The sequence below is a fragment of the Theropithecus gelada genome, chromosome 11 (assembly GCF_003255815.1).
Source record: "Theropithecus gelada isolate Dixy chromosome 11, Tgel_1.0, whole genome shotgun sequence".
Classification (NCBI taxonomy): domain Eukaryota; kingdom Metazoa; phylum Chordata; class Mammalia; order Primates; family Cercopithecidae; genus Theropithecus; species Theropithecus gelada.
In genome coordinates this window covers 124,758,171-124,770,370 of record NC_037679.1, presented here as the reverse complement: position 1 = coordinate 124,770,370, position 12,200 = coordinate 124,758,171, and the positions used below count along the sequence as shown (strand labels likewise).

Below are 12,200 nucleotides of genomic sequence, written 5' to 3'. Positions count from 1 at the left end.
AAAGGGCAAGTTGCTAGTAGCTTCTCTGTGGCTCTCACCATTTGTCTTTTTAATGCATGCAGTTGATCACAAGTGTGATAAGGTGAGTGCCAGGTCAGCACAGATTCCCCATCAATATGATAAATGGTCAAAGCAGGATCTATTGACAGAGCCTCCCTCAGGTGGAGGACTTACATATATGTATACGTATGCTCTCTAGCTTACCTGTAGTAGCTCTTTAATTTTGAATACCTATCTGATAGTACCAGTACTTCCTTCAACCTTCTGGGAAAGATTTTTGCCACTAAAGCCAATACAGGAGGAGTCTAAAAAGTGCTTTTAGAATACCGTAGTGGGGCCGGGCCTGGTGGTGGATCACACCTGTAATCCCTGCGCTTGGGAGGCCAAGGCAGGTGGATCACCTGAGGTCAGGAGTTCGAGACCAACCTGGCCAACATCATGAAACCCCGTCTCTACTAAAAATACAAAAAAAATTAGCCAGGCGTGGTGGGGGGTGCTTGTAATCCCACCTACTCAGGAGGCTGAGGCAGGAGAGTCGCTTGAACCCAGGAGGTGAAGGTTGCAGTGAGCCAAGATCGCGACACTGCACTCCAGCCTGGGCAACAGAGTGAGATTCCATCTCAAAAAAAAAAAAAAGAATACCATAGTGGGTTTATGTCATTATTATGGGGCCAATAAATGCAATTTATTTTTCATAATTTCCTTAAGTATCAAATATAATATGAAAAATAACTTCAGGATGAGCCTACTGTGTAATGATAGAAAAGAATTCTTTTATGTTTCTGTACTTCCAATAGGAGTTTCCTTTTAGGAAAATGCCACATAATTCAACAGGTAACTGAACTAACAGTTTAAGCATGAGATTAGAGTAGGGCTTCTCAACCTCTACACCACTGACATTTGTACTGGATAATTCCTTGTTGTAAAGGACTGTCCTGTGCATTTTAAGATGCTTAGCAGCATCCCTGGCCTCTAACCACAAGATACCAGTAGCACTCTTCACCCCCCATCCCTCTCCCAAGTTGTGATAACCAAAAATATCCCCAGACATTGCCAGGTATCTTTGGGGGACAAAATTGTCCCCTGTTGAGAAACTACTGTGTTGGGGACATATGATTTACTAGGTAAGTCCCCTTGGGTTAAGTAGTCTAGTTTGTTATTAATAGAGTCATTAGGAGAAAATAGTTTTATTACTGCTTAACTTTTGTAATTCTAGACTCAAGTGATTCTGTGTATTTTTTCTTCCCTGACTGGAACTCATCTACAGTTGCTGCATGCCTTATAGTAAAATGGTAGTCTTGCAGATTGATAGCTTGCTTCAAGGACTTTGTTTTCCTAGAGACAAAGTCTGGCATTTAGTTTATTTGCTTCTGAATTTTATATCAGACTATAGTAGATACAAGTTTCTCTTTTGTAGCTCAAACTGGAAGATTATAAGGATCGCCTGAAAAGTGGAGAGCAACTTAATCCAGACCAGTTGGTAAGTGGCTTATGATCTGTTAGTAAGACTTGCTGGTTTTCTTTTCTTAATAAAACTCTACATGGATTTAGTGAGACCAGAGTCTTTATAGCACACACACACAGTTAAAATCCACAGTTTGTTCAAAACTGTTTCAGAAGCCTTTGTTGTTTCTGCTGTTAGATCTCAGATATGACTTTCTTTTCTGTTGACTAGAAGACAGTATGCATGGGGGTGTAGATTGTTAAACAGGAGTGAAATTGTAGACTGTCACTAAGAGTTAACATATAGATTTAAATTAAACTTACGTGCCAGAGTGGACTGAAGGTGAAGAGAAGGGCATACTCTTTCAGCTCTTCACTGGTGTATTCTAAACCTGACATCTTTGTGCTCCAAAATGTGAAAGAATATTTACTGTAGCTTACCTTAGTTTTCTCTAGCTGCCTCACCTTAATTCCTTTCATGGTCTCTTCCTACTTTTCTATCCTGGATTTTCGTGTCGCCTCTCAGGAGGCATGTTATCTGATAGATATCTGGCCTTTAAAAAAAAGAAAAACTTACTATAAACATTAGGCTACTTGCATTTTTTCCATTGGTTAACTTGTCAATGATATACCTGGTAATTGCAAATTTTATGTAAATTGTGAAGGAGAGTTTGCAATGTGGAAAGGAAACAGTGCTTTGTGGATGTTTGCCATTTTGACTTGATCATGTCTCCTGGCTAAGAAGGGACACATTTATTTGAAAATTATTTGATCTTGTTTGTGGGTCTTTTTGTCTTTATGTTTTTCAACTAAAATTTTTGGCTATACATCATAGATACTGGCATTCAAGGACTTTTCCCATTCCATAGTGACTCCTCTTCACTGACCCAGAATTTTTGTGATGTAGTAAGTTATAATTTTGCTGAGACACATATTCGAATTGTGTGAGCTCTGCGAATGGTGTGCTCACTTAGCTGGGGAGAGGACCTAGCTGGACATGCAGCATTTCAGCATGGCTTTGTTTTGAAGTCATGGTGTGTTCAGTAACTCTTAAAGTGATAAAACTTTTTTTTGTGTGTGTAAATATTCTTGAATAAAGTGTCCTGTTAGAGTTGTGTTCTTTATTTTTGAGAAACGTCGGGGAGAGGGGGTTGGAGATTGATCATTCCCATGGTAGCTCTCTAAGAAATGTTAAGAACATGCTATATTAATTGCTCCAGCCAGGCAACCTTCATTCTTAATATTTCATTACTGTCTTTATAGCCACATATTGCTTCTATAATAAATGTATGAACTTTGTTATCTGGAGTCATATGCTGACAACTGCCCAATTTATATTGCCAACAGATCAGTCCTCTGAACTCAGTATTTCTGTGTCCATTTGCCTATCTGACACTTTGTAATTTTTCCCTGTTCCCCAAAATCTGCTTCTCCTCTAATCTTAGCTGTGTGAGTTGATGGCTTGATCAACTAGAAGGAGTTGCCAAAAATCTTGGAGAATTTATCTCCTTTTTCCTCATAGCTCACGTCCAGCTCATCAGCAAGTCTGCTCACTTCTCCCTTTAAGGTAAATCAGGAAACTGACCATTTCTGCCATCTTCATCCAGGCTGTATAATCTTTCATCTGCATTACTTACTACAGTAGTAATTACTTCTTCCTCACAGGTTTTTCTATTTCTGCCCTCTCCAAGTCTGTTCAACGTAGTAAATTCAGTGATCCTGTTCTGATGCAAATCAAGATGGTTATTCCTCTGCTCAGAAGTCCCCATTTGTTCACATCTGGTGGTAAAATATCCTTACTGTGTCTACAAAGCACTACAGAATATCCTTCCTACTTCCTTTGACATTTTGACTCCATTTCCTGCTCCTCTTTCCCTCGCTAGCTCCAGTCTACCTACCCTAGCCTCCTTGCTGCCCCTCGCCAGCTCCAGTCTACCTACCCTAGCCTCCTTGCTGCCCCTCAGATATCCCAGGCACACTTCTGCAGGGCTTTTTGCACATGATCTTCCTACTGCTTGGGATGCTCTTTCTCCAGATGTTTCAATGGCTCAATTCCCAACCTCTTCCATCTTTTTATTTGAAGGTACCCACAGTGAGATCTGCTCTCACCTCACTACCACTTCCCCTTTCACACTTCTTAGCTCCTTTCCTTGCTTAATTTTTCTTAAATAGAAGTTAGCACTTCTCTGACAAGCTATGAAGTTTTATTTTGTCTCTTTCCTACTGTTACAATGTAAGTTCCATGAAAGTAAGGATTTTGTCTGTTAGTTGCTGTATTCCTAGTGTGTAGAATATAGCATGTAGTAGGTATATAAAATATTTATTACATGTAGGTTTACTAAGTATAAAATGAATGTTAGGTCTTTGGATGTAAGCATGTAGTTGGTGCTACTTTTGAGAAATCACACCTCATACATGCAATATATAAGGTAGAAAATTTAGAAAATGCAGGTAAGTCAGAAGGAAAAAAATAGAATCTTCAGAGAACTGTTACCAGTATAGGCATACCTCAGAGATATTGTGGGTTCTGTTTCAGACCACCACGATAAAGTGAAGATTGCAAAAAGGAGGTCACACAAATTTTTTGGTTTCCCAGTGCATGTAAAAGTTATGTTTGTCCTATACTGTAGTCTCTTCAGTGTGCAGTAGCACTGTGTCAAAAAGAAAGTACACACCTTGATTAAAAATTATTGCTAAAAAATGCTAATAATCGTCTGAGCCTTCAGTGAGTTGTAATCTTTTTGCTGGTTGACGAGGGTGTTACCTCAGTGTTGATTACTGATGATAGATCAGGGTGGTGGTTGCTGAAGGCTGGAGTGGCTGTGGCAGTTTCTTAAGAGAAAACAGTAAAATTAGCCACGTTGATGGACTCTTTCTTTCATGAAAGATGTCTCTGTAGTGTGTGATGCTGTTAGATAGGATTTTACCCACAGTAGGACTTTTTTCAAAATTGGAGTCAGTCTTTCGAACCCTGCTGCTGCTGCTTTATCAACTATAAGTTTATGTAAAATTCTAAAGGTTTTGTTGTCATTTCAACAATGTTCATAATATCTTTACCAGTAGAGTCTATCTCAAGAAATCACTTTCTTTGCTCATTCATAAGAAGCAACTCGTCATCTATTAAAAGTTTATCCTGAGATTGCAGCAATTATTCATATCTTCAGGCTCTACTTCTAGTTCTCTTGCTATTTTCACCACATGTGCAGTTACTTCCTCTGCTGAAGTTCTGAACCCCCTCAGAGTCATGTATGAGTGTTAGAGTCAGCTTTTTCCAAACTCCTGTTCATGTTGATATTTTGACATCCTCCCATGAACCACAAATGTTCTTAATGACATCTAGAATGTGGGGAATCTTTTCCAGAAACTTTTCAATTTATTTTGCCCAGATCTGTTAGATGAATCACTATCTATGGCAGCTATAGCCTTCTCAAAATGTATTTCTTTCCTTTTTTTTTTCTGATAAGGAGTTTCGCTCTTGTTACCCAGGCTGGAGTACAATGGCGCGATCTCGGCTCACCGCAGCCTCTGCCTCCCAGGTTCAAGCGATTCTCCTGCCTCAGCCTCCTGAGTAGCTAGGATTACAGGCACGCACCACCATGCCCAGCTAATTTTGTGTTTTTAGTAAAGATGGGGTTTCTCCATGTTGGTCAGGCTGGTCTTGAAATCCCGACCTCAGGTGATCTGCCTGCCTTGGCCTCCCAAAGTGCTGGGATTACAGGCATGAGCCACCACACCCGGACCAATGTATATCTTAAGACATGAAAGTCAAAATTACTCCTTGATCCATGGGCCGTGGAATGTATGTTATGTTATCAGACATGAAAACAACATTGATTCCTTTGTATATTTCTGTCACAGCTCTTGGGTGACAAGGTGCATTGTCAATGAGCAGTAATATTTTGAAGGAAATCTTCTTTTTCTGAACAGTAGGTCTCAACAGTGGGCTTAAAATATTCAGTCAACAGTGCTGTAAGAAGGTGTGCTATCATCCAGGCTTTGTTATTTTGTTTGTAAAGCACAGAGTAGACTTAGCATAATTCTTCAGGGTCCTAGGATTTTCAGAATTGTAAATGAGTATTGGCCTTAACTTAAAGTCATCAGCTGCATTAGACCCTAGCAAGAGAGTCAGCATGTCTTTTGAAGCTTTGAAGCCAGGCATTGACTTCTTATCTCTAGTTATGGAAGTCCTAGATGGCACCTTCTTCCAATAGAAGACTCTTGCGTCTACATTAAAACTCTATTGTTTAGTGTAGTGAGCTTTTAGCTAGATTTTCTGGCTAACTTGATGCAGCTTCTACATTAGCCCTTGTTGCTTCATCTTGTTCTTTTATGTGATGGAGATGGCTTCTTTCCTTAAACCTCATGAACCAGCTTCCGCTAGCTCCCAATTTTTCTTCTGCAGCTTCCTCACTCTCTCAGCCTTCACCGAATAAAAGAGAGTTAGGGTCTTGTTCTCGACTAGGTTTTGACTTAAGGGAATACCACTCAAATCTTGTGCACATCAGCAATAGCATTTGTTTGCTTCTTATTCATGCATTCACTGGAGTAGCACTTTCACCCCCCACAAGCTCAACCTCTTCCACTGTAAACATCTCTCATCAGAGAAATACATGTTTTACTTTCTATGAATGTATGTTGATGCATTATCATCATCACCCAAAGTTCGTAGTTTAGAGTTTACATTAGGGTTCACTCTTGATGCTGTACATTCTGTGGTTTTTGTTGGTATGTGTTTGTTTTTAAGAGACAGGGTCTCTCTCTCACCAGACTGGAGTACAATGGCACAATCTCATAGCTCATTGCAGCCTTGAACTCTTGGGCTCAAGCGACCCTCTTAGCCTCCTGAGTAGCTGGGATTACAGGCGTGAGTCACAGCACCCAGCTCTATGGGTTTTGTTAAACGCAAATGGATCCACCATTGTAATGCCATACAGAATAGTTTCACTGCCCTAAAAATTCTCTGTGCTCCATCTCCTCACTCACCAATTCTTTCGTTGTTGTTTTAATACTGTGGCAGTGTTTCTACTATACATAGTCTTTAAAGTTTGGTTGGATTATTGTGTGAAACTGTCTGTGCCTGGTTCTCTTTGGGGAGGGAGCTCTTTGAAAATATTCTATATTTTTTTCTTTGGAAATTGATTTTGTTTAGATTTCTTTTGGCATCAGTTTTTAAAACTTCTCATTGAAAATCACCTGTTTTATTCAGTTTTTAAAATTCATTTGCATAGATTAGGGCCACGTAGTTTTTAATAAAAGTATAATACAGCCTGTTTCTGTTGTAATTTTCTAGTTTTGTGTGATTTTATTTCCTCAGTTTACTCTTATATTATCTAAGGGTATATTCCTCCCCGCCACCCAAAATCAGCTTTGGACTTTATTCCACTTTTTAAAAATGTTTCTGCTTTTTTGTTTTTTGGTTATTTGCTTTTCAAATGGTGAAAATTTTCTAAAATTTCTTGAAGACTGAATTTTCCTTCAAGCACTGGTTCAGTTGTATTTGGTTTGATATTGTATTTTCAGTATTATTTGTGATAAGTTTTATAACTTTAGTTTGATTTGCTTTTTTAACTCAACAGGTACTTATAATAATGTAAATAAAACTTGTAATGTTCTATATGGCTCTTGCAGGCTCTTTGAAGTAGTAACTCTTAAGGGATCTGTCAAGGCTAAGCTACATAAGTTTTGTGTTAAATTGGTAACATAGGTTTCTCTTTTCAAATAATAGAAAGAATGTCTAATGAAGTTGTTTTTGGAGTCACTTTAACTTGTAATAATTTAATGTAACTTTATAATTTGAATGATTTAAATTGTTACATTTATAACTTCAGCATGTTTGGTTCAGATCTGGATTTGAAATGGACAGCTCAGATTCAAGTGAATTCTCAAGCAATAGGCAAGGGGAACTTGATGTCTTTGGTTCTGCTGAAGTTTTTATTGTTAAAGAGTTAGAATTTGGTATCCTTTTTTTTGTTGCTGAACTGTGATCCTGTGTTATATTTAATACATCTATAGTAAACTCAATAAATAATATAGAATCTTCCCTCTTTTGTAATTCCATTGCTATTGGCCTAGTCAAGGCAAGCCACCTAAACTTTACATATGCTTCCTAGTTGATATCCTTGTCTTGAGATCCTACCTTCAATTCACCAGTCCTATTGTCTGTGGTGTCCTTTTCTTGAAACAGCTCTCAGTATATGATTTCTTTCAAAAGTTTTAAATTGTTCAGAATCTTGAGCATATCTGATGCTCTCTAAGATCATCTGAACTATCTTTTATTCATTCAACAAGATATATTATCTACTCTAGGAGGTGCTGTACTTAATATTAGGGTTATAATAGCTAGGGGACAAATGTGATCATTACCACATGGAGTCTATAATGTAATGGGGAAGAGAGTGGGGAATAAGCAAATACAGATATGATAGATGTTAAGAAGGTGAAGTACAGGATGAAAAGAGATTATAATGCAGGATCCATCCTAGTCTAGAGAGTTAAGGCCAGCTTCCGTAAGAAAGGAAGAACTTTAGTTAAGACCTAAAATATGAATGAGATTTAGCCAGTGAAAGGGGGGAGGGAGGAAGAAGAACAGAAGGCTAGGCAGATGCTTGCATGTGTAAAGGCTCTGAGAAGCAACAGATTTTTGGTTTTTTACAAAGAGCCTTTTTCAAAAACTGTAAAGGTCATGTGGATGGGTGATGAAGCTGGAGGGGGTAGGTCTTTGTGCACCATTTGAAAATTACTTTTTCCCAGAGACATCAGAAGTGGTACAGATATATTTAAGCAGGGAACAACTACAGATTTTTAGTTAAAAAAATCACTTTGATTGCAGTGTGAAGTATGGTTTGGAGATGGCGTATGGATGTAAGGAAATTAGAAAAGAGTTGCCTGTAGTCTAGGTGAATGATTATGGGAGCCCTACTAAGGCAGTGGCGGAGGAACTTGAATCGAGTAGCTGGATTTGAGAGGTAAAATCAGCATGGCTTGGTAACTGGATGTAGGAGTAGAGGGTAGAGCTGAGAGTGGTTTCAAGTTTCTTGCTTGAACAATGGATAGATGGCAAAATCATTTATTAAATGAGGGACCACTGGGGCAGAAGGAGGTTTTGGGGGGATGGAGTAGGATGAAGAGCTCAATTTTGTACTGTTGGTTTTAATGTGCCTGGGAGACATCAGTGTCTGGTACCAGGTGTTACGGTAAATGGGTCTGGAGCATGGAGAAGTTTAGCTGATAGAAATATCACCTGTATGACCACTACTTGAAACCATTAGAGGAGATGAGAGTATAGAAAGTATAGAAAGTGAGAGTATAGAAAGCAGAGTAGAGAAGCCTAGGACAGAATCCTGAGGAACTCTGACATTTAATGTTTGGACAATAATGGCTAAAAATACGGTGTACTTACTAGGATCAGGCATCATTTGAATGTTTTATACATATGCAATCATTTAGATTGTGCAGCATCTTTGTGAGGTAGATTCTATTACTCCTATTTTACAGGTGCTAAAAACAGGTGAGAGAAGCTAATGGAAAAATTGCTAGTAAATAAGCAGCTGGAAAAATGGAAGTTTAGTGTTAGGAAAAACAAGAAATGTCTGTAGAGCAGGAGTGTGCCTTCTTGTTGAAGGCTGCTGCTAAGTCAACCAAAATGAGAGCTATAAAAGATCTATAGCTTTAAAGGATGACATCGACAATTGCTAACTTCAGCTAAAACAGTTTTGGTAGAAATGGAATGCAGGTTGATGAGGTCTGAAGAACTGGAGACTGAAAACACATTTGAATTTGTGTAATGCTGGAGGGAAGTAGTTGTCACAGAAGAATTAATTTTTCTTGTTTAGATTGGGGATGACATGAACTTGTAAAATGATGACTTAAGCATCAATAGAGAGGGAGCAGCTCTCTGTTAGAAGACCTTAAAGGGGGGAATCCTAAAGGAAAGTTTTGTATGAAGGCAGAGTTCAGTAGGATCCAGGGCACAGGTAGAAGTGGGGGTGGCAAGGGGATACCTTCTTCACTTAGTAAAGAAAGGAAAAATGAAAGGATAGGTCTACATTAGATGATGGAAAGTTGTAGTTCCCAGCTGATGCTGCTTTTCTTGAGTCAAAGTTAATACCATTTGGGAGTAGATATGGAGGAATATTTCTTTATAGTTTTACATCCCTCTGAGGACTGCCTATCCTGGTAATGCTATCTGCTCATTCTTGTTTCTGTAGCAGGAAGACTTCTATACCTTTTTATTATAAAATATATGGCTGAAACAATATATTCCATGTAAGTTATAACACATAATAAAGCAAGCACCAGAACCCAACTCTCAACTCAAATAGTATGTTTCTAACAGTGTTGAGGCTCCTTTCTAGTGTGGTACTTTCTGTTTCCTGTAACCATGACCCCATGACCCTGAAGTTTTCCCTTGCTTTTAAGAGCTTTTTTTTTTTTTTTTTTTTTTTTTTGTGGCTGCCCTGTTAGAGTTGCTTTTTTTGTACGTTATAGTAAGTGGTATCATGCTATATGTTCTGCAGTTTGCTTTTTTCACTCATTATATTTAGTGTTTTTATATCAATACAAGTGCCTGTATTTTATTTGGTTCTCTCTACTTAATTTTAGTCTGTAAATAGATGGATGCTTGAGGTTTTTTTTTTTTTTTTTTTTTTTGTCGTCGCTATGAAGAATTTTACTTTGAGGAGTATTTTAGGTGTTACTGAGAATCAGGGGTAAGATTTTTTTTTTCAGGGTATATCATCAGGCTGTAGGACATGCTTATGATTAACTTCATAGGTGAAAATACTGAACTGTTTTCCAAAATTATTGTACCAATTTATACTAATACTGGTATTATTACATAGGAAGGCCTATTCTATAGTTTTATAAAGACTTAATATTAGTCTATTTTTCAACATTATTGAGGTATAATGTACTTAACACAAAGTAAACCCATTCTAAGCATACATTTGTTTATAGTAAATTTGTAGAGTTATCGAGCTTGTTAGCACAGTCTCATTGTAGAGTATTCCTATCATCCCCTCAAGGTTCTCTTTTGTGCTCTGATTTACTTTCTAGCTTTATAAATTTGTCTTTTCTGGACATTTCACATAAAATAGTCTTCTGCATCTTGCTTCTTTTACTTAGCATAATATTTTTGAGGTTTATCCATGTTATATAGCATATACCAGTATTTCATTTTTTTCTGTTGCTGACTAGTATTCCATTGTATACGTGTACCCATTTTGTTTATCCACTTACCAGTTGCTGGATATTTGGATTGTTTTCATTTTGGGATATTACGCTGCTGTATACATTTATATACAAGTCTTTATGTGGACATGTTTTCATTTCTTTTGGGTAGATACCTTGGAGTGTAATACTTTACTATTTTAATTACTGAGGCTTTATAATATGTATCTGGTTGTGCAGGTTCTCCACCTTGTTCTGTTTCAGATTGGTCCTTTCTCTTTCCATATAGATTTGAGTTAAAGTCCCATGAAATGCCCCGCCTCTTTTCTGTCAGTATTGTTCATCTGGGAAATCTTTAAAAAAATTTTTGCTCCTTTAAATTTCCTGTAGGACATTGCATATTGTTTGTTATAATATTTATTTTTGTCTGTTATAGGTAATTATTCTAAGTCTTTCCACCATATTATAAATGTCTTGAAGTTGGTTGTTCATCTGTTTGATACTCACTGTGCTATTTGTGTAATATGTTTGAGTAGTGAATGAATATTAACAGAGAAATCCTATTGGCTCAGTGCTATTAAAACCAACAGGCCTTTCTGATCTTAGACTTTATAGGGGTAAAATTGGGACTCATTTCTAATATAAAAATTGAATTTCTGGCATTAGAATTGAATTTTTAAATGCAACTTAATATAACTTGTATTAATACTCTTTCTTCTTTTTCTTTAGGCAAGTACTTTTTTGTGTATGTATAGTAAATAGCGATAAGGTCTTAAACCTCTTCTGTGTTTAAGAAACACTTATTTTCACATATTTATACTTAAACAGTCACAAAATTGATGTTTTCTTATCCTATTTGGTAGGAAGCAGTAGAGAAATATGAAGAAGTGCTACATAATTTGGAATTTGCCAAGGAGCTTCAGAAAACCTTTTCTGGGTTGAGCCTAGATGTGAGTATGTTTTCTTTGCTTTTCCTGAAACCAGTTTTAACCATTGATCTTGGAGAAAATGTCAAGTGTGTCAGTGTCTAATAATGGTGTTTGGTTATTCTTCATCTAATTTCTGCTGATATTTTATTGGGATGGAGGGTTGAGGATAACTGTTGGAGAACTAGTTTTTTTTCAGATTTCTGTAGTCTCAAGGGAGAACACAAATGGCATCTGAATATGAGACATTGTGAATAAAGCATTAGTTATCTAATGTATGTTATTTGATTATAGAATTATAGAAATCATTGAGAAAGGGAATCAAACTTTTGACAAGGTATATTTATTAAAGATATTTTAGAATATAGGCTTGTAAATTTATATAAGATAGGCTTCTTTCACATTATTTAACATACAAGACACCAGAGTTGGTAGTCTTGAAAGCATGAAAATTATTAATGGGAAAATTAATGACTCACATTAAATAGAGTTAAATCTGGCCCCACTACTTGTTAGGTTCTCTGTGTTGGCAGTTCAAACTTTTATCTCTGACAAATTTAATCAGTAATATGAAGTCTTAAACACTTCTCAATGAAGTATTCTTTACTTTTTCAAATCTTAGCATTAGAAGATCCTTTAAAGGTCATGTTCCAACAATTGCAG

The 12,200-nt window shown here is 37.1% G+C and overlaps 1 protein-coding gene across 8 annotated transcripts in view; it reads left to right on the top strand.

The window, feature by feature from the left end:
• The window catches only part of CAPRIN2 (caprin family member 2), a 46,035-nt gene that overhangs the window by 2,417 nt on the left and 31,418 nt on the right, over positions 1 to 12,200 (top strand). For all 8 annotated transcript variants that reach the window (XM_025401536.1, XM_025401533.1, XM_025401534.1 and 5 more), the window contains 2 exons: positions 1,418 to 1,480; positions 11,475 to 11,561. In XM_025401536.1, coding sequence (XP_025257321.1) covers positions 1,418 to 1,480; positions 11,475 to 11,561 — 150 coding nt within the window. The remainder of the gene's footprint in view (positions 1 to 1,417; positions 1,481 to 11,474; positions 11,562 to 12,200) is intronic.